At 34.9% G+C, this 24,164-nt stretch overlaps 1 protein-coding gene across 1 annotated transcript in view; it reads left to right on the top strand.

Annotated features, from left to right (window-relative positions):
• Window positions 1-24,164, top strand: part of LOC126817143 (ubiquitin-protein ligase E3C) — a 477,264-nt gene that overhangs the window by 320,718 nt on the left and 132,382 nt on the right. Inside the window, exon 14 of the mRNA XM_056100098.1 lies at window positions 9,977-10,197. Coding sequence (XP_055956073.1) covers window positions 9,977-10,197 — 221 coding nt within the window. The remainder of the gene's footprint in view (window positions 1-9,976; window positions 10,198-24,164) is intronic.

Here is a 24,164-nt window from a genome sequence, read left to right as displayed (position 1 = left end):
CTTACGTCACCTCTGGTATCAATGAAACCGTTAAACAGATTTCCACATAAGCATTGCACAAAAAGACGCAGAATCAACCAAATCTAGCAATATCTAAATAGCAATTGCATCTATACATTTGTTACCATCTGTTACATATGTCAAAAAAAGTGATCCTGACAAAATTTGTTAATAACTTACCGATAATTAAAAAGGATAAAAATCTTAAAAAGTGATCCTGAGAACATTGGTTATTTCTCGACAAGGGAAGATGCTAGAAGCAATTGTTGGATATCTATATGATCGTATTGATTCAATCGATATGTCCATTGGAATCAAATATCATAATGTTAAAAGAATAATAAATATAACGCACTTCAGAAAAATATTTGTTTTGAAAGCTAAAAATACAGTTTTGTCCAAATGACATTACTTCCGGTTATAATGAAAATGTTAAATTAATTCTATGAAATCATAAATGGCATAAGGCATCACATGGTGAAAATTTTATGAAAATTTGAACTTTTATAGACCAAAATCCTTGAAAAGCTACTTGAAGAAAATCGTCTATTTCTCTGCAAACATACAAGTTAGGAATCATTTTGTGGTATTTGTATTATCGTATTGGTTAATTCTTTTTGTTGATTGGAATCAAATATCATAATGTTAAAAACATTACAGATCAGACTCATTTGAATACGATATCTGTTTTGAAGGCTAAAAATACAGTTTTTGACCAAATGACGTCATTTCCGGTGTTAGTAAAAATGTTAATTTGGCTTGACCTAGTCCAAATTGGCATTAGGCATCAAATGGTAAAAACAAATTGAAAATCGAATGATAATTGACTCTTTTACAGGCAAAATAATGTGAAAAATGCTGCATGCAAACTTGCCTATTTCTTGGCAACTGCGCATATTACATATTAATTTTCACATACATTCTCTTCGTATGTATTATTGCTACGAGATTAAGAAAGTTACGAAGAAATATTCTAAAAAATGTAGACGTTGAATGGGTTGTAAATAGCTTAATTTTACACCTTTTTTCACCTTTTAATCGAAATAGCCCGAAAACGAAATCGAAATTAAAAAAACTGAGTCTGATGATTTGTGCGTCTTTGCATGGCGTATACTTTTGGTAACACCAAATTTTGAAAAAATAATATTTGCTTTCAAAAAGTGGTACCGAACTGTCAAAATTGTAGTTTTTGGTAAAATTATGTCACTCCCGTTGCCGACAGAAAACTTTAACGGTAACAAATAAAATGAAATTTCGGAAAACGGACCTTATGAACTTTCTATTATACATATCGAACAATAAATAATTAATCTAGGATCGAAAAACTGAATTAGCCAATTGCGACTAACCTGAATTACGGAGACAAGAATAGTTCACATTTTTGCTCAAGTCAGATGTCTGTTTAATCCTGTGTAAAATACCATCAAAAAATATTCATTAATAAAAAGTTTTTTGTAAAAATTTAAATTTTCAAAATTTTGCACCTAATATAAGCGAAGATTCGTCGAAAATCAAAAATCTGAAGCACTGTAGCTATTTGCCCTGTCTCTGGCTCTGTCAAAATGTACCAAATGTTAAAATCTGTCGATTATTGTAAATATTACGGCGACATTTAAAAAAACGACAACTTCGGTGATTTCGTACATTTCGCATTGTCACAGAATGTTCGAAATAGGTTTAATCTCTAAGTCATGCTGACTTTCCTGTAAAACCTAAGATATTGTACCGATCCGCCAAGTAGTTTCTGAGATATGCTCAAGTGGAAAATAAAACGGTCAACGTCTTGGATGATTGTTTTTTGGGTAAAAACAATCATCACTAGAACTGCGAAGCAGCAATGACGGGTTTCACCGGTGCCCCGTTACCCTTAAACTTATGTCACTTCCGGTGCCATGTTATCCGTGAACTTATGTCAATTCTGGTATCAATGAAACCGTTAAACAGATTTCCACATAAGCATTGCACAAATAGACGCAGAATCAACCAAATCTAGCAATATCAATTGCATTTATACATTTGTTACCATGTGTTACATATGTCAAAAAAGTTATCCTGACAAAATTTGTTACTAACTTACCGATAAGTTAGCTAACTTTTTAATGGGAAATTAAAATAGCTGATCTCGGATAGCATGGGGCATTCTTCGTAAAGCTTGTTTCACTGGAGTAATAGATGTATCTACCTCAAGTTTCTGTTTTCCCTCCAGCATTCCGATTTCATCATTGAAGATATCTTTGTAGAAAACAAGAGCATCTTCCAGAGTTATGGGTTTAATAGAGATGTGATCTGGTACCATAGAAGTATTTTCAATTTGCAGAATATTCTCCTCCAGTACTTTCAGAAGATTCATCTGTAGAGTGGAGCGAGAACCAAGAAGAGGAATTCTCGTTTGAGGAACGACCACAAATTTTCCACTGTAACTCAGAGAATTCTTTGGATTAACAAGTCTAAGTGTTGTAACACCATCAGCGGAAATCTGTGAACCATTATACATTTTTAATGTTAGGTCAGTTTTCTTAACTTCGCAGTTTTCAGGTAAGTTTTCTCTAGAAATGACATTACAGGTAGCACCGGTGTCGATTTGAAATTTAGTGAGAGTTTTGTCAAGAAGAAGAGTGGTGAAGATCTTCGATGTATATCTGTCTTCTACAGCATGGACAGTTTCTTCGTTACAGATTTCAAGAGTAAGTAGGAGTTCATCTGAGTTATCACCACTAGAAGAATCATTCACAGCGTGCACTTGTTTCTTTATGCCTTGCTTATTCTTCCATTTGCGTCGATACTTGTGCTGACTTGAGGAATTTCTAGTAGATTTTAACTTAGGCGGTGATAGGCACTGGGTAGCAAAATGGGAGAGTTTTCCACAATTAGAGCATGTCTGATCCAATGCAGGGCATGACCTCCTATCTCTTTCATGTTTTCTGCCACAGAACTTGCAATTATATTTTAGCTGTGATGTAGAACTATCATGCATCGACTTGGAACCAGTGTAGTGGATTTCCTCCTTCCCAGACATTGCTTTAACCTGACTTTCTGTCCAAACATCTAGTTAAGAGTGAGTCTTGGTTCTTGTAAAAGTTTTTTGCGTACAACATTGTTCTTAGTGCCACAGACAATGCGGTCGCGTATAAGTTCCTCTTTTAAGTCTCTAAACTCACATGACTGTGCAAGGGAACGGAGTTGAGTAGCGTAAGTGTCAATACTTTCATTCTCACCCTGGTTTCTAGTAAAGAAGATATATCGCTCATAGATTACATTTGTTTCGACTAGACAATGTCTTTCCAGGAGGTTAAGTATAGTATTCATATTAGTCTTTGCCTCTTCATTCTCAAACGGAAGCCCATTATAGATATCTAAGGCATCAGAGCCTACACAGGTGATGAAGGTTGCAACTCTGTACTTGCCGGATTGATCTTTAGTGCGTGATACAATCTCAAATGAGTCCCAAAGTTGTCGCCAGCGTTTCCAGTTATTTGACAGATTACCCTTTACTTCAAGTTTAGGCGGAAGGGGTACATTACTGTGGAGAGTGGGAGGCGGTGGTGCTTCTCCTCTTTCTTGACTCATTTTATTTGATAAAGATTATGAAGAAGAGGGATCCAACTTACAAATCGTGTCTCGAGAGTTCCGTTGAGAATCAAAATGGACGACACAAACCACCTGCGTTGAAAGTACCAGAATGAGTGTATGAACTTTTAGGCACTACACAATGTCCTCGTTGTTTTACAACACATAACAAGATGTAGGATGATGAAGTAAACACCATCCCACTTCTGACACCATGTTTTGATACTACTGAAACATTTAACGGCAGTATTCTTAGGCTTTATTCCAGAAAAGCTACATACAGTAAAATGGCTGCATAGACGAGTGGTGACGTAATAACAGTGAGTAAACATCACATGACAGTCTACAGCTGACATATCGTAAAAATGGAGGTCACAATTTTAATCCGATTCTGTTGAAACTTGAAATGTAAGTTTATAACACAAAGATCTCAGTTCCTTTCGATATTAGCGCATATCGAATTGTAATTTCCTGAATTATGACCCTTGATTATAGGAAAAATTCTTTTTCTTTTTAGCTTGTTCTCTATCCATCTCTCGAAAATGTGGGCGTATCCTACCTGGCAGCCGCTGGTTAGCTTGTGGACCCTATTGAGGTCATAATTTTTATCCGATTTTAAAAACCGTATTATTACACCATAAGGACGGCTGAGTTCGAATTTCGTGAAAATCGGCCCAAAACTGACAGACAAAATGGCCGCCCTTCGTTCTCAAATAGCGTAAAAATATGGTATATCAAGGTTGTGGATCCTATGGAGGTCACAATTTTAATCCAATTCTGTTGAAACTTGAATTGTAAGTTTATAACACAAAGATCTCAGTTCCTTTCGATATTAGCGCATATCGAATTGTAATTTCCTGAATTATGGCCCTTGATTATAGGAAAAATCACTTTCTTTTTAGCTTGTTCTCTATCCATCTCTCGAAAATGTGGGCGTATCCTGCCTGGCAGCCGCTGGTTAGCTTGTGGACCCTATTGAGGTCATAATTTTTATCCGATTTTAAAAACCGTATTATTATACCACCGTTACACCCTAAGGATGGCTGAGTTCAAATTTCGTGAAAATCAGTCCAAAATTGACAGACAAAATGGCCGCCGTTCGTTCTCAAATAGTGTAAAAATATGGTATATCAAGGTTATGGACCCTATGGAGGTCACAATTTTTATCTGATTTTGTTGAAACTTGAAATGTAAGTTTATAACCCAAAGATCTCGGTTCCTTTCGTTATTCGCGCATATCGGATTGTAACTTCCTGAATTATGGCCCCTGATTGTACGAAAAATCGCATTTTTAGCTTGTGGACCCTATAGAGGTCATAATTTTTATCCGATTTAAAAAAACGTATTATTATATCACGGCTAAACCCTAAGGACGGCTGAGTTCGAATTTCGTGAAATCGGCCCAAAATTGACAGACAAAATGGCCGCCGTTCGTTCTCAAATAGCGTAAAAATATGGTATATCAAGGTTGTGGACCCTATATAGAGGTCACAATTTTTATCCAATTTTGTTGAAACTTGAAATGTAAGTTTATAACCCAAAGATCTCGGTTCCTTTTGATATTCGCGCATATCGAACCGTAACTTCCTGAATTATGGCCCCTGACTGTACAAAAAGTTGCTTTCTTTTTAGCTTGTTCTCTATCCATCTCTCGAAAATGTGGGCGTATCCTGCCTGGCAGCAGCTGGTTATTCATTGCACCGGTTATCTCATGTCTCTTGCTGTTATCTATTGTCTTCTGTACATATATATATAAACCTAATTATCCTCCTTTTCACTAATCACATTGTAAATTATTGCACCTCGTATACATAACATGTTATTGTCTGCGATATCACCTCGGTGGAAGCGGACGTAAAATACAACTAACTAACAACAACAATAACATTCGGACAGATGTAAATCTAGCCACAAAGATGTCCTTCCAAGATTATTATAGAGCCCAACAAGACTACAGCTACAGAGGAGAACTGAATCCTGCCTACCAACCCCCTTTTCAGAACGAATATTATCAAGGCCGTTCCGATAACACAAGAAGTTTCAACTGGAATGACAATCCCGTTTACCAGGGTAGAAACGGACAGTATATGTCACCTGCACATTAATATAATCATAAAATTAGTGAAAACAGATTTGTGTTGATCTTTTTTTTAACCATTAGTTGTGATTCCAAATTTAATCCATACAGTTATCAAAGTGCAGCACGTCCCAAAACATGTGCCAATCCACATGTAAAGAGAATAAATATAAATTGTAAATTAAATAACACTACACATTGCGCCATATTCTGCAAACTACGGCGGTAATCGAAATCGCCGACAAATACTCGTATTGTTGACTGCCATCCATTATTGTTTAAAAACATTTACCGATTCGAGAATATTAGTAAATAATTAATTAATGATTTATTCAGAATGTAGCGACGATACTCACCAGAAATTTATATAGTTAACGATTTCACGCTCTACTGGCGTTGAGTCCAGTTACTGACGCACATCAAAGATAACTGCCGGTTTCACTCTGATAGTTCGGCTTAACTCACATTTGTTTAATTACTCAAGTTATTTTTAGATACCGACACAATTAAGGAATACTAACCAATTTACTTAAATACTCACCTTATGATTATTACTGACCATTTATAGGAATTGTAACCAGTTTGGTTCTTAGTACTGTTGGCTATTCATCATAGATCATAACACTTGATTCAGTTAGTTGTAGAACTTTATGTAGATACAGTAATAACAATTATAACAGACATTACACAGAACTAAATTATAACTATATAGAATTATGCACAACTAAGAGGTATAATTTCAAGAGTTGGCCTAAGTTAAATGTAGCCTGTTACCTGTGTCTCCTACCTAACTTGATTCCTTCATGGGGCCATCTCCATATTTATATCTATGAAGATGTAGCCCCTAGAAGTAGATACCTATATTACAATTAACATAAACACAACAATTTAGACACAGATTAAAATATTAAAAGAATACAAAGAAGATTATAGACATAGAAGATAGGCTTATAATATTAATTATATACATGTATTAAAATATTACCAGTAGGACACATTATTCCATTCAGTCTCATTCTTATTAGAATACATACTCGTTAAGAGGACTATGCTCTAAGATGTCATATCAATGTTAAGGTAACCCATAATTAACTAAACCATAGAGAGGGAATTGTAGGGTCTTGACAGACCGTGGTGACATGGCTCCCCCCGAAAAAGATGGCGTCCACGTCATCAATATTTGGGATATTGTCATAAATGTAAACATAGTGGTAAGGCCATACAGCCAACATAACATAAACTATATCAATATATATATATAAAAAAACTTATGCATGTTACAATGAGTCATAACAATATATTCGACTAAAATAAGGTAACAAAATAATTAATTAGACCCTTCAATATTTGTGTTGCCATTAATATGATTAAGGCAGTGCTGCCCACATCATGTGACGAATACGTATGCAATAGATAAGTCAAGGTCTTAATCTTGAAATACCCAATTGTATATGACTAAGGCCATATACTGCCAATTAAACATCATCACTCATAAGTTACAGGTAATATACATACAATAAAACATAGTATTACACTTAATTTAGTGTGGTAGCCAAATACTTAGTCAAACCAATCAAGATTTTAACTAAATCGTGTATAAAAGCCATACTGACAATGATACATACTTAGATGGAGAATTAATAAGACAATTTACTCAGAATAAGTCATTGTCACTTAGTAAAATAAAATTACTAACCAAAATAATGTAGTAAGTATAGGGTAAAAATGTGGTCAAATAAAAACATTCAATGATAATACAACCATGTCAGCCATGTTAAACGGGTTACTTCCAGAAATAAAGAAACATGTCCAATTATTCGGAAAACCAACAAATCTGAAAGAACTGGAAAAATCTTCGCTTTATATGGAATATGTGCTAAACAAAGACATAAATAAAGAGGAATCCTCTTCCAGAAAAAAATTAGATGATGTAACAAGAGCTTTAAATTCTCTTACCATCCAACTGGGTAACAATTCAAACAATGTGAAAGAATGGGACAATGAGAATTATAATTGCAATTACGATACAACTTGTGATAGTGCTAAATTATTCAGTTGTAAGGCTGAACTTTTTATGGATGGAAATTTTCAAGACCGCACAAATTCTCATCATTATGCAAGAAATGTAACCAGCTTGGTTCTTAGTACTGTTGGCTATTCATCATAGATCATAACACTTGATTCAGTTAGTTGTAGAACTTTATGTAGATACAGTAATAACAATTATAACAGACATTACACAGAACTAAATTATAACTATATAGAATTATGCACACATCATAGATCATAACACTTGATTCAGTTAGTTGTAGAACTTTATGTAGATACAGTAATAACAATTATAACAGACATTACACAGAACTAAATTATAACTATATAGAATTATGCACAACTAAGAGGTATAATTTCAAGAGTTGGCCTAAGTTAAATGTAGCCTGTTACCTGTGTCTCCTACCTAACTTGATTCCTTCATGGGGCCATCTCCATATTTATATCTATGAAGATGTAGTCCCTAGATACCTATATTACAATTAACATAAACACAACAATTTAGACACAGATTAAAATATTAAAAGAATACAAAGAAGATTATAGACATAGAAGATAGGCTTATAATATTAATTATATACATGTATTAAAATATTACCAGTAGGACACATTATTCCATTCAGTCTCATTCTTATTAGAATACATACTCGTTAAGAGGACTATGCTCTAAGATATCATATCAATGTTAAGGTAACCCATAATTAACTAAACCATAGAGAGGGAATTGTAGGGTCTTGACAGACCGTGGTGACAGAATACTGATGTACGGTACAAGTACTGACGGGTTTAAGCGACTACTGACAAACATGTATATTTCTTACAAATTTCCATGAATAGTAAACACAATGAACCTTTTCTACTTCATATATAGATATTCTAACACATAGGCCAGTTAGTCAATACTTAGAGATAGGTTCTACACACTATGCATGTTACTGTGTTCCTGAATTATGGCCCCTGATTGTATGAAAAATCATGTTTTTAGCTTGTGGTCCTACTAGAGGTCACAATTATTATCCAATTTAAAAAAAATGTTCGAATATATCACTGTTACACCGTATTGTTGATTGAGATTGAATTAAGTGAAAATCGGGCCAAAATTGCCAGACAAAATGGACGCCCCTCGTACGTAAATAGTGTATAACATCTGGTATATCAAGGTTGTGGACCCTCTACATGTTTATAACCCAAAGATCTTGGTTCGTTTTGATATTCGCGCATATTGGATTGCAATTTCCTGAATTATGGCCCCTAATTGCACGAAAAAACGTGTTTTTTAGCTTATGGTCCCTGTAGAGGTCACAATTTTTATCCGATTTAAAACAAAACATGTGAATATATCATCATTACACACTAAGATATTGGTTCCTTTTGAGAATCGCGCATATTCGAATTTCAGGAAAATCAAAATGAAACTGACTGACAAAATGACCGCTCTTTGTATGCAAATTGTGTAAAAAAAAAGCAATATGAAGGTTGTGGACACTCTAGCGGTCACATTTTTTACCTGATTTTGATGAAACTTAAAACATATCTTTATATTCCAAAGATCACAGTCCCTTTTGATATTTGTGCAATTCAGACCATAACTTTCTGGATTATTGCCCCTGATTGTACAAAAACTCCTGTTTGTTTTTAGCTTATTCTCTGTCCATCTCTTGCAAAATGTGGGGGCGTATATTGCCTGGCAACTACTGCTTGTTTATCTCTGGTAAAACTCGCCGACCATTTTGAATGTCACATGATGTATCCTTCTGTCGATCACTCCACAAATATCCAAGATGGCAGCTTAAACGATTCTTCAGAAATTTCACGTATTTAGCCGAATCACTCACATTGTGCACTAAAAATAGTTACTGGTAAATCAGCTGTTTTCGAATGAACTGTTGATGTCAAGATGCTGAAAATTTGCAAGGATCATTAATATGTAACTCATGCTACGAATCGATGCCTAATTGTCGAGAAATCGGCAGCATTTCATTCTAACAAATCCTGCCAATCAGTAGCCACTGGGGGCGGAGCTTAGGAACCGGTTTCACCCTAATTAATGACCGGCGAGTTTTACCAGAGATAAACGAAGGGTAAAGTTAACTCTGGGATCAAGATTGCGTTAAACTGCCACCACTGTAGAAAATCTTTCAATGTGAGTTAAGCAGAAATTAGAATAGTTGTCATTTGGATGTATAAACACACACTTCAGCTGGCTCTTGTTAAAATACCCAATGAACAACATATTATATTTTATTGTAGAAAAATCTGTATACATACACTATTTTATTTCAGATCAAATTTCAAACATGCCATTTTCTATGTCTGAATTAATTCCAATGAGTTTAGCTTTATGTGAATCGTGTATTGGTATAATAGAATTAGCTCATCCTGATGCTAAGTTATCTATTAATGAAGATTACAGACAAGCTTTACTTAAATCTGGTATTAAACATCGTAAACTGGCAGCTGAATTAGAAGATAAAGAAACTAAGTTATGGGCCGGTCTCTTTAAGGTATACTACTGCATATTATTTTTCTGTTTAACATGCTTGGCTGATTAGAAAATAAATTTTCTTGGTCAAAATTCTGTTTAAAATGAAAATAAGCTTGCAAATTGACTGTTCAAATTTGATATGCCACATTGGAATATGGTTATATATGTATGTTGTCATCACCTGCATCTAACCGGTGTCCACTATTGCTTCTGGACACTTTAGAGGCTAAAGTTTTCATCCAGTTATACGCAGTGTAAATGTTCATGAGACAAAGAAACCTATTGATTACGGCAAAATGAATCAGAATGTGCACAATCTAATTATGAGATAAAGACAAAATAAGTGAAAATATTGATTTTGTTTGAAATTGAGATTTTCACAAAAATGAGTCTATAAATATAATCTCTATCGACCCGAAAAATCAAAATAGCAATAAAATATTTTAAAACAGCTTTATTTGGACATTTTGTAAGAGTACCATATTCCTAAATCTGTCTTTCTGAATATTCTCATCGAAATTAGATATTTTTCTCCGCTCACAGCGGGACGACCGGTCAATCCTCTTGCTTAATACTTGGCATTTTATAAAGCGAAGAATCTCTAGTTTATAAATATGACCAAAAGATTGCGATGAATTCATTTTTATATGCCCACATTTCCATGTGGACGTATTATGCGGTCGCCCCTATGTGAACGTCCATCCGTCCACAATTTATTTGTGGACACTGTACAGATCACAATTTTTGTCCTATTTTGACAAAACTTGAAATATATGTCTATCTCCCAAATATCTAGGTTCCTTTCGATATTGGCATGTATCCGACCATAACTTAATGGATTATTTCCACTGATTGTACGAAAAATCACGTTTTTAGCTTGTGGACACTATAGAGGTCACAATTTTTATCCGATTTTGTTGAAACTTGAAATCTAAGAGGTCACAATTTTCATCTGATTTTGATGAAACTTGATATGCATGTTTATAACCCACAGATCTTGGTTCCTTTCGATATTTGTGCATATCGAATTGTATCTTCTGAATTATGGTCCCTATTGTATGAAAAATTGCATTTTTAGCTTGTGGTCCCTCCAAAAGTCACAATTATTATCCGATTTAAAAAAAACATTCAGATATATCACCGTTACACCGTAATGTTGGATGAGTTAAAATTTTGTGAAAATTAGACCAAAACTGCCGGATAAAATGGCCGGACCTCATATGCAAATAGTGTAAACATATGGTATATCAAGATTGTGGATCCTCTAGAGGCCACAATTTTGATCTGATTTTGATGAAACTTGAAATTCATGTTTATAACCCGAAGATCTTGGTTCCTATCGATAATCGCGCATATGGGATCGTAACGTCCTGAATTATGGCCCTTGATTGTACGAAAAATCATGTTTCAATGTGAGCGTATACTGTTGTCGCCCCCGTCCGTCGGTTGTGGACGCTCGAGAGGCTAAAGTTAATATCAGATTGACTTTAAATTTATACACAGTGTTTAAGGTCATAAGACGAAGAAGCCTATTGATTTACATTATATACACAGTGTTTGAGGTCATGAGACGAAGACGCCCATTGATTTTCAACGGTTTCCGATAATTACTTCCAGGGTTATGGCCCTTGATCACTTTGAAAAATCTTGTGGACACTCTAGAGGCTACAGTTAATATCCGACAGGGCTCGAACTAGTGAGCGATGTGGGCGAAATAGTCACCCAACCACCGCTGATTTCGCCCTCCAAAGAACCTAGAGCGAAGTTGAAGTCGCCATTGTGTCGCCGTATATTTATTGAAGGGTGAAGTTATTCTGGAGACATTTACCGTACATAAACAAACTCGTGTGACTCAATGTGAGGCTCGAAGGGAAATGTGTAAATTAGACATGTTGTGAATAAGACTGGGAGATGTATTTCTACATTTTTATATGAGAATCTAGGCAAAGCTATTTTAACTGTTATGTTAAAGATAATTAAAATCCATCTAAAAACAATAATAATTCAAAATATAGTCAAGGAATCTAATTATTTTGTCTCCATTAGAACCTCTTACTCCAAAAATTGTAGCCAATCTGCAACAACCCCATTAAACTTGGCAGTGGAAACAATATTTTCTTGTGGTATTGAGATCTATCAATGAAGACAGGCTTGTTTTTGTTCTATATACAAAGAGACTTTATATAAAATGAATACAATTCATAGAAATTTGCATACAATGCCATAATTTGTGCTTGAAGGACTATGAAAGCCTAATATTGATATGTCCATTTTTAGCATGGACCACAGATGTCAACACGTGTTTATTTTACTTGCACAAATGTAGTTTGAGCTTGCACTATCTTGTATGTATTAAAGCTAAAGTAAAAGAAAGAATTCGTATTTAAATAAATTACTTTTTTATCTGTTCTTTATTTGGGAAATGATTTTGTTTTCATTTACATAGTGCATAGTTCCTCATTGCTTTCTATCATAAATTTAAACAACTAATAATTTCTTAATTCTGGTTCAGTGGTGTGTTTAAAGCAAGAAATAGGAACATTTAGGACCTCCTAATATAATTATACGGTCCATTCGACTATCTGCAAGCTTATACATTTGATACATGTAAATGCTGACATTAATGTGATCTTGTTAGGGAGCAGGTCGTTTCATCCCACGACCGTTTCACCCCGGGCTGTTTCATCCCAAATTTATACAGGTCGTTTCATCCCACTTATATCGGGTCACTTCATCCCACAAATAAAAAAACAGGTATTACTTATTTTTAATATTTTATTCATACATTAATAACAATCAGTGACTTTTCTTCCAATAAATTATGTGGTATTTCATTTACGGCCGTATAACAATCATTGACTTTTCTACCAATAAATTATGTGGTATTTCATTATAGTTTATTTATTATAAAACATAAAATAAATATAATTATAGTTTATTTATTATAAAACATAAATATAATCATAGTATGTTGGGGATGGTTCTGTCGGTCGATGCTTTTATCTATATCTATTTGCCACTCTTTTCAACAGCATGGGATTGGGCACCCGTACATCGGTTTAACATGAATAGTGTCCAACTTCTTCCTTTGCATACGCTTTAGCATATTTTCCGAAATAACACCAATTCGCGACACCAATTTCACTAAAATTACATCGCGGTTTTGATCTTTCTGGATGATATTTAACATAATATATTATTTGATGTTATTTACAATATTTTATTGCTTAAAATGATGAATAAATACTGTTATAAACTCCTGAGTATTCATTCCACGAAGTTTGCAAATGCCGATACTGATCTTTGGCAAGGAAGGAAAATAATCAAAAGAATTTCTGTTTTTTGTCATAATTATGGTCTTGATTTTGCGTAGAAGAAATCATGTTATTCAGTAACAATAAGCGAAAAAATGTTACACGCATTTATTTTCGTGTGACATATTTTGCAACACGCAGTCTACAAAATCAACACGCATTTTGCGTGTTTGAGTCCGTCAAATTCGATCCCTGTTGGTCATCAATTGAGAGTGCGTGAGTGGACTTGTTTGTTTAGAGCTGATAAAAGTCTTCTTCAGTGTATACTGTACTACATTATTCAGGATATTTGCTCTATTTTCATCTGTTAGTTGTAGAATATCTGGCAAGTGCTCATTTAGAAATCTACTTAAACCATTACCATTGACCAATGCACTTGCTTTGGTGTGGTATAGATTGATTGTATACCCCCAACTGGCTTGTCTCTTCATTGCCCAGACTCTAATGGTAGCGGATTCTCTGGCTTTTGATGTTTTGGTTACATTTTCAGTTATTTCAAAGCCAACCTCTTCACTCTTCTTCAGAGTTCTATAGTACGATTCTGATACTGCATAATGACCAGCATTCCAATAGATTCGCAGACCCCCACCTGTCTGATTCATTTCCACCTCTACCCTATACGTAGCAGCTAACTGATTTGCCAAACACTTGCTAACATGAAGATCATGTCTGAGGTGCCTCAAACTCTGTCTGTAGGCAGGTTCTGTTTTCTTTTCTACATGTATTTTATCATTTGTCTTCGATTTGGCGCATTGTAATGTATTAGACTTCGCGCTTCGGTGTCAGCCATCTTGAGAAAAGTTGGAAACGGCGTTGGTTGTAGCACAATCAAGAAAGCATTCTTTTTCCTCTTACCTTACTTTTATTAAAGAGTTTTTTTGCTTAGAGCTGGTTTCTGGAATCCTCAGCTAAGATTACGTATTTACAAAAAGAACCTTTTGTTACCTTTAGGTATTTAAAACAGCATTATTTACCGCTCCTATGAATCATGACTTGACAGTTCGCGCATGCGCTATTTATGATGAAACTTGGTGTATAGTTTCATTACATCAATACCCTGACTAAGTTTCATAATGAGCATATTCTGCTCAGGGTAAGCAGAGCGATAAGCAATTTGATTCTTTGAGACTTTGGGACACAATAACTTGGTGTAGGTGTTTATTATGTCAGTGCCTTGATGGAGTTCGAAGATGAGCATTTTCTGCTTAGGGTAAGCAGAGATAAGGAATCTGATTGGTTGATGCTTTGGGACACGATAATTTTCCTTTTAATTGAGGTAGAATGTTCAAACTTGGTGTAGGCGTTCATGCCTTCAGGGGTTTCATTAAATATTACTGTAGGTGGGTAAAGTATCAGAGTAGGCGGCTAGTCTTTTGAGAGCCGAAGGCGAATTGAACGCTGAAGGCGCAAAATAACCGGGAGGGGGGGGGGGCAGGAGAAAATTTTGCGTTTTGTCATGAAATGTAAAAGTTAGCACATTAACTAGTGAACAGGTTTGAAAACTCAGTTTGGTGCAGTCGCAGAAAATGGTTGATCTGTCAACTCAACGACCCCTTTATCAACCTCTTTTCTATTGTAGCTTACTAGCTATCGGCGCTATTGCACTTTCGCACCTCTACCAGTTTTTGTGGTCGTAGAAACTTAAAATTTTCAGGGGATGTTAAGGGGAACTAGCTATGATCTCAGCCGAATCGATGAATAACTTTTTATTTTACCAACCTTTTAGCTTCTAAAGAGAGATAAGTTTATCTGTTCGACGCCATCTTCTTTGTTGACTATTTAGACTCGAATAACAAGACACTAAGACCAGTTCTGACACATTGCGCTTCCTGCCTAACGCTGCAGTATTAATAATAATAATTTTCGTATGTTTTAATTTTTGTGCTAAGCCACCATTTTCTATAAACGACTATTTGGCGTTGACTAGTTGGATTGGCCTTTACGTATGAATATCACTGTGACCTTGACACTGACTGACTTCAAATTTCCCATCGAGCTTGAGACCTTTGTGCTTATATGTGCTACGCCCCTTCTTCTTGTTGTATATTCGAGGTTAATGTCCGGGGTGGGTAAAGGTCATGTTACAGAAAACTGAACTCAAACTTTTCAAATGCAGTTTTGGGACATTTGACATTGACTTACGACCTCCACTCCGTAACAATTTTAAAAGGGTCATAATCTTGGCTTCGACCGTGATAGTTTTTTTCCGAAGATTTTCTTATGGTCAAATCGGTTTCTACACTATTATCTACCAATATTTACAGTATTACCGTATTTTTCGGTGTATTAGGCGCACTTTTTTTACCAGATATTTTTATTTACAGAAGGGGTGCGCCTAATACATAGTATTAAGCAAATCTAAACTTTTCTCGTGTCAACATCGAAGTCTGAAGTTGATGATGTCGACATTTTTCATGCAATAAAGAATGGCGGCCAATTTACCAACCGCTACCTGTATTCCGTATACCGTTAGTCATAAACGACATTGCTAACAATATGGGTCGATAGTGGTTTAGTGTTAGCAGTATTTAAAATATCTACATAAGGCTGACCTTAAAAATATCTATGTTTCGACTAACGCGACCGACTAACTAAAACCACCCCTGACTTAAATTATTTTATTGCATTTTCCCTGAAATATATCACGAGAGTTATTTCCCCTTACTATGGCTATGGTTTGATTCATTACTGAAACTGGTTGATCAAGACGAAATTGTCATAGGTGTCGCTTCTCAACAAAATGGTTACAGACGAAAGCATGTTCATTCCCACGAAATGATTCTGCCTCAATGTCTGTGGGGCGTCATTTTAAACATAACGATATTTTCAATATCCGTTTTCGAGAAAAACGAAGGCACAACCCGCATGATCGTTAAAATCGTGTTGAAGGAGTTTCGCACTTCAAGTTCGTGGCAAATCGTGTGCGAGTTGTGCATCACGAAAAATCCCGATGTCATTGATTTGTTTGCCAATAAAGAAGACGAATGTTTCCACCCGGAAAATGATCAAACTGTCAAATTAGCTCTTCAGTTTAATAAAAACTCTAAGTTCGTTAATTTTTACGTCAGACCCAAAATTCATTAAACAAAATTAATGAATCTGTACAGCTAATAAGTTTTCTGTATTGATTTCTCTGACTTTAAAAAAAAAAAAATCTGAAAAAAAACTGACCTACCGACCCTTCTCCTCGATTGTGGGTCGGGTTTGGTGAAACAAAGATATTTTTAAGGTCAGCTTAATTATCGTTAATATTTTTATACGCCCACATTTTCATGTGGACGTATATTGTCGTCGCCCCTGTCCGTCCGTCCACAATTTGTTTGTGGAAACTCTACAGGTCACAATTCTTATCCGATTTTGACGAAACTTGAAATATAGGTTTATCTCCAAAAGATCTTGGCTGCTTTCGATATTGGCATGTATCGGATCGAAACTTCATGGATTATGGCCCCTGTTTGTACGAAAAATCACGTTTTTAGCTTGACACTATAGAGGTCACAATTTTTATCCGATTTTGTTGAAACTTGAAATGTAAGTTGATAACCCAAAGATCTCGGTTCCTTTCGATATTCAAGTATATCGGACCGTAACTTCCTGAATTATGGCCCCTGATTGTACGAAAAATCACGTTTTTAGCTTGTGGACCCTATAGAGGTCATAATTTTTATCCGATTTAAAGAAACGTATATTTATATCACCGTTACACCCTAAGGATGGCCGAGTTCAAATTTCGTGAAAATCGGCCCAAAATTGACAGACAAAATGGCTGCCGTTCGTTCTCAAATAGCGTAAAAATATGGTATATCAAGGTTGTGGACCCTATAGAGGTCACAATTTTTATCCGATTTTGGTGAAACTTGAAATGTAAGTTTATAACCCAAAGATCTCGGTTCCTTTCGATATTCGCACATATCAGATTGTAACTTCCTGAATTATGGCCCTTGATTGTAGGAAAAATCCCTTTCTTGTTAGCTTGTTCTCTACCCATCTCTCGAAAATGTAGGCGTATCCTGCCTGGCAGCCGCTGGTTATCCAATTTTGTTGAAACTTGAAATGTAAGTTTATAACCCAAAGATCTCCGTTCCTTTCGATATTCGCGCATATCAGACCGTAACTTTCTGAATTATGGCCCCTGATTGTAAGAAAAATCGCGTTTTTATGTTGTGGACCCTATAGAGGTCATAATTTATATCCGATTTAAAAAAACATATTATTATATTACCGTTACACCCTAAGGACAGCTGAGTTCGAATTTCGTGAAAATCGGCCCAAAATTGACAGACAAAATGGCCGCCGTTCGTTCTCCATTAGCGTAAAAATATGGTATATCAAGGTTGTGGACCCTATAGAGGTCACAATTTTTATCTGATTTTGTTGAAACTTGAAATCTAAGTTTATAATCCAAAGATCTCGGTTCTTTCTTTTTAGCTTGTTCTCTATCAATCTCTCGAAAATGTGGGCGTATCCTGCCTGGCAGCCGCTGATTATTATTCCTACATACGGAGGGTCTGGGACCGTTGTCAATATTTGACGTAAAGTCCATTGCCCATGCGTAACCAGGAGTTTGGTTTTTAATGTGTTTGATTATCCAGTATCTTTAGCCAAGTCAAGTAAGAGTTGCGCCCCTTAAGTTCCCACAATAAATCCCATAATTCTTGCATTAATATAAACAAACATGAATCGTGACGATGAATTAGGATTAATTTTCAAAGCATAGATATGGCCAATGAAGAGAGAAATTTTACAATAAAAAATTAAGAGTGTTAGATATTGAACTCGCATGCAATCAAATGGATTTTTCGAAATGACATTCTTAAATTAATTTCATGGGCATAAACATCTTGTTTTAAGAGGAGTTACCTCCCTTAGACGTTTATGACAATGTAATAGACTAGATTATCTAGCCAATTTTTCTCAAATGTTGACAGCGCATCCAGACTAATATTCGTAGAATATTTTTCTGGATGATAGAGACTATCGTCAATGGTGTTGTCAGTCAAGTTGACGAAAAGACAGGACTTACGACAGATAAGCCTTTTCATTGGCTTTTAGAAAGGTAACATCCATTGAGCACACGCTCAGTATACCATAGGCCATTGGTATTGTCTTTTGTAGTGACAGCGTTAATGGGCAGGATTACAGTTAAACTGGCAGAATATCGAAGAACAGAACACAAATTTAAGCCATCGAGTAAAATATATTAGCGGTATAAGGGTCACTTTTTGGTATTGTGCACAAAAGTGTGACATTATTGCTAGAAAATAAATCTTCACTAATTTTGCTTAAATTTATCTGCATACAAATAAAAATATGTAAAATTTTCATATTTTAGAACGAAAACATAATGTAAGTTCTGAGAATTAAAAAAAATCTGATTTTATGCCTCAATGTTTAGGGGTTGCGCATGTTACACAGGACACAAATAGTGACTCAGGTTTGGTACAATTTTTGAAACTGTACACAATTTTTCATGTGTTATATCAGAACTCAGTTCATCTGACCAAAAATATAACAACAGCATCCAGATTTTTTACGCTTTTAAGACAAAAATACTTCAAAACCAAAAACTACAAACCTTATTGCGCGTACAGTGTTTAGTCACATTTTACCATGGCAATAACATTTAATCTCTATTTATCAATTCTAATGTTAAATAATAAGCCTTATAATGGACTCCAATGTTACTGGTTTTAATTCCAATTTGTCTTTCTTGATTTCAAGAAAATTAATTGGTTGCGTATGTTACATTTTTATGATGGGACACCAAAATAGAAAAACACTTTTATTTTCCACAATTGCTGGGGATTTAGTTTTTTTGTTATGGAATGAACCATTTCCCAACTTTGATTCTCCCTTGTTGGCCAACGATAAAAATCCCCAGACTGTTCCATATATTGGAGAAACACCTCATCCCCCTTGATTTCCAGGATCTGAAAAATAAAATTATAAATTATAAATTGATGCTAATATTGAACTCAAAAGGGAACCTAGCTTAAATTGCATTGCCTGTCAACAGTCTTATAAAAGTAGCAATGTACTTATATTGTTTCTAAATTATAGGCTAAAATAAGATATTTTTAAACAAAGTACCACAGACTACATCAAAATATTTTTAAACAAAGTACCACAAAATATACTAGATTTATTTTATATTAGTAATAGAACCCGAAAAAGTGATTTACCGACGTTACACGGAAGCCAAGCATTAAATGTGAAATTACTGAAATATCGTTCGACGTACTTCACACGGCTCTCATACGGTGAACATACACAGTGAATTTCAGTAACCAAGACAATTATCTTCCATCATATCGTCTGTTTTTTCATAACATACATTGTTCTTTCAATTTATTAGGCATTTTTTAATGTATACTCACAATTCTTACCGACGTTACAGCTTTCACACCGGGCGGGACACAACAAGACCAAAGATGAAACAAATTCCGTATGCAGTCATCACGTGATTCCAAGTAAACAAAACTACCGGCAATGTCGTAAATATCTATTTTTAGAAACAAACGACCGCTTACAGCGATGGATGGGTGATCGAAGGAAGTAAATGTTTTACCGATGTTACAAATGAAAATAGGACACGAATAAATGTATCAATGAATGACCTTTGTTTTTTTTCATTACATAATAATTTTGGCTTGTCATGCAAAGGTATATTCTTTAGAACGACCGAATTCAACATTCTAAAATAACATTCGTAGTTTTTTAACACAAAAACATTTTTTTAATATTTGATGGACACGAAATGTAACATGCGCAACCTCATAGTCAGATGAACGTAAAAAAAAATCAACAAACAGGGGAGTGTCAAATATGGTTTTAAATGATGATTTGAACTATTATTTCAAACTTGCAATCATGGAATGAAAAGATTCAGATTTCCATGTCACAATTTTGCAAGTTGAAAATAACGAATTTTGACAATTGTTGATAGATAAAAAATTTTAAAAAATATTTACTGAACCAGTTTTATTTTTTAAATATTACAGCAGGTATTGGTGCATGGATGGAAAATAATGAAATATTTGAAATATCAAAATTTTAATTATAAATCGAATTTATATTAAAACATTTGAAAAGTGCCCAATACTGAAAAGTGACCCATAAGCGGTTCGTCTCGTAGCCATTCTGAATAAATATTTTTTAAGAATGATGGATTCGTCGTCACCTAAGGTGATATCGTAGACAATATTTGTTGTTGTTGTTTATTACAGATTTCACGTCCAATACAATGAATATGATATTATGGACAGGTTGATTTAATTAAATTATTTACACTTAAAAATTGTTAAAAACACAAAATAAAAAGGCCCTCGGATTCCAAAATTTCTTAAAGCACACTTATAAATTCGCTGTCGTGAGAAGAGAGAACGGGTCATCTGCCCCCGTTGTCAAAATAAAGTTAAAACAGGAGGTCCAACTGACTGATGTTTGACGTCATCAGGGCGGATAGAAAATAATCCGTTGGGAAAAAGAATCCGCTGACTTTATGTGGAAAAGCGAAGTGCTCGCAGTAAAAACCACATAGCTGGACACGTAGATTATTACATATTAAAAGTGTTTGTCCAATAAGTTTAAAAGTTGTAGGCATTCCATTAGAGTTTTCCTTGCATATGATGGATTGTTCACTGGTATTTTATATACATTCGGGTGTTTTCTTTGAGCGAGACTGTCTTATAATTTAAACATATAACTGTTTTCAGTGATTGACCTATTGTTATAATTTACCGGTATAGTTAATTATCTACCAGTGAGTTTGATTGTCAGTAAACTGGAATTGTTCTTTCTCTTTTACCGGTAGTCAGGATTTAAGTCGTGAGTAACTGATCATGAGAAGTTGTTTCTACAGTTATTATTTAATTTGTTTATCATCAAAACCTATTCATTTATCACAGCCAATTGCTCACGAATTTAACACAATGTAATAGACGGCCATGTTTGTTGCGGGCGGGACTTGAATAACAATTTCACTGCCGTATGTGCAACAGAATTACCGCTAAAAGTTAAGCAATAATGCAATTGTAAGTTATAATTAATACAAACAAATGTATAAAAAGCTTTTTTATTTCATAAAGAAATATATATAAAGCTTGATACAGCTAAATATCGGTAATTATTATAACTGTAAACAAAAGAGTTTCTCCTAGTTACTGGAGATCGCAGGTGGATTTGAGTCACGTATGGTATGGCACAAGTTTCACGAGGCGTTGGAAAGGGTTCGCCTAAACAATGCATTTTTTTTTTTTTCTGAAACACCTCTGCCAAAGTCGCCCTGCGCCTTATCTACGCATGCGCCTAATACACCGAAAAATATGGTACTATCAGGAGAGGGTGTCGAGTTTCTATTGTTTGTTTATTTCGATAAAAAGTAGAAATACAAATTGCCTGCATATACATTCATGTTCAAGAAATGAGTGTTTTCAGATTTAGTTTCAGATTTAGATCCAATGGTTTGTGTTTGAGTAATAAAACACATAGGCTATATTGTGAAGCTGTAAAGATTTTAATAAGAAGAACAAAATTAAAATAACAATGATACAGAGAAATCCCAATCATACAAAGGCCAATATTCAATCTGCAAAATAGTAAATTATTAAAGCATAGTTAAAACTTCAAAAAGTGTAAGGACTAATCACTAAAAAAATAACAGCAACAAATCACCAACGATAGAAGTATCAATTTCAAGCCAATCAACTTAGATCCTGTTGATCGTGTAACTACTGATCACTAAAACAACAGTTAATCAGGATAACAAGTATGTTTCGTTATGTCTTTGCAGTAGTCAGAAATGATGTGAGCCCATTTGAGGTGTGGACAGCAGAATAACACAAGTCAGATAGAAGCCATGACACTACTTTAATAACCACGTGACTAATCGGTTGCGTACAAAGTTACATAGGCCTACAGAAAATAATAACGTAACATCCTTTCTCTTTTCAGAAAGAAATAGATCTCATATCATAATACTCAAAATAAATGATTAGAAATAAAATAAACAATGAACACAGTCCTGTGTGTATAACAAAACACAGTCACTAGATTACGTTATAGAGCATGCATTATGTTACATAGTCTTTCAAATAATGACGTTTTACAGTTTGACGACCCGATCGAATGAAGTTCAAATTCCTTCTCATTGGTACATTAGGTTGAGGTTGATCAGGTTCTTCTTGGTTAGGGACATGAGCAAAATCCCCTTCTTCCTGATTACGCGTGTAAGGAACATATACATCAGAAGTATCGTATTCATAGCTTTCATTAGGTCTGCGAAGAAATTGACGATTACGTCTAAAAGTTCCGTCAGGTGTTCGCACCAAGTAAGAGCGTTTATTCAATCGACGTATCACTTCCCCTTTTTTCCACAAATTATCACCTAAGCGAAAGGGTTTAATATGAACTACATCGCCTGAATGTAATACTGGAAGGTCCTTGGCAGAACGATTATAATATTTAGCTTGTTGTTGTTTCTGATTCTGTAACTCAACAAATTCACGATGTGAACTGAGAGCAGGTTGTAACATCGATGAATTCACAGGTAGTAAATTGCGAGTACGACGGTTGAGAAAACGTTGAGCAGGACTTGTAGACATTCCTTCAGGAGGAGTATTACGGAAATCAAGTAGCGCAATATATTGATCATCATTAGAGTCTTTGGCTTTATGCATTAAACGTTTGGCTATTTTAACGGAACTTTCAGCTTTTCCGTTTGAGCGTCTATTGTAAGGACTGCTTGTTGTGTGCACAAAATCCCAAAGTTCAGAAAAATGTTTAAATTCGATGAAAACTGGGGACCATTGTCGGAAACCAACTCACATGGTATTCCGTAACGTGCGAAATGAGATTTAAGCTTACAGATGACTGCAGAGGTTCTAGTATTCACAAGACGGTCTATTTTGAAGAAATTACTATAATAATCAGTTGTAATTAAGTAATTGACTTCATCAAGTTCAAACAGATCTACTCCTACTTTTTGCCATGCGCGAGAAGGTATCTCGTGACTAACAAGAGTTTCTTTTTGTTGTGAGGTTTCGTATTGTTGACAAATTTCACATGATGATACAAGTTGTTTAATATCACTGGACATGCCAGGCCAGAACATACATTCTCGAGCTCTTCTTAGACAGCCATTAATACCAATGTGCGACATATGTGCTTGTTTCTTAAATTCAGATCTGAGAGTTACAGGAATGAATACACAGTTGCCTTTATAAATTACGCCATCTTCGACAGTAAGTTCATCACGAAAACTAAAATATGGGTGAAGTTCTTGAGGTAACTGTGATTTCTCAGAAGGCCAGCCAGTTAAGATAATATCAGACAATAACTGTAACACATTATCATTTTTGGTAGCTTCAACGATTTTGTTGAATCTTTCAGGTCTCATAGGAAGGTAATCAGTGTTATTAACAGATTCAAAGTTACTACTTTCACTTTCAGAGGGGCCATTTAAAAATGAACGTGATAGAAGATCTGTGATGTGCATAACCTTCTAAGTACGAAACTTTGATATCATAAGCTGCAGCACGCAAAAGCATACCCTATAAACGACGAGGTACTTGAGACAAGGACTTTTTCATGATCAATTCTAATGGTCGATGATCCGAAATAACATGGGTTAACCGTCCGAATGTATACTGGTGAAATTTTTCAAGCGAATATA

The sequence above is a fragment of the Patella vulgata genome, chromosome 4 (genome assembly GCF_932274485.2).
Source record: "Patella vulgata chromosome 4, xgPatVulg1.2, whole genome shotgun sequence".
In the NCBI taxonomy this organism is placed as follows: Eukaryota; Metazoa; Mollusca; class Gastropoda; family Patellidae; genus Patella; species Patella vulgata.
The sequence above is the reverse complement of the archived record's forward strand: the minus strand, read 5'-3'. Positions and strand labels throughout refer to the sequence as shown.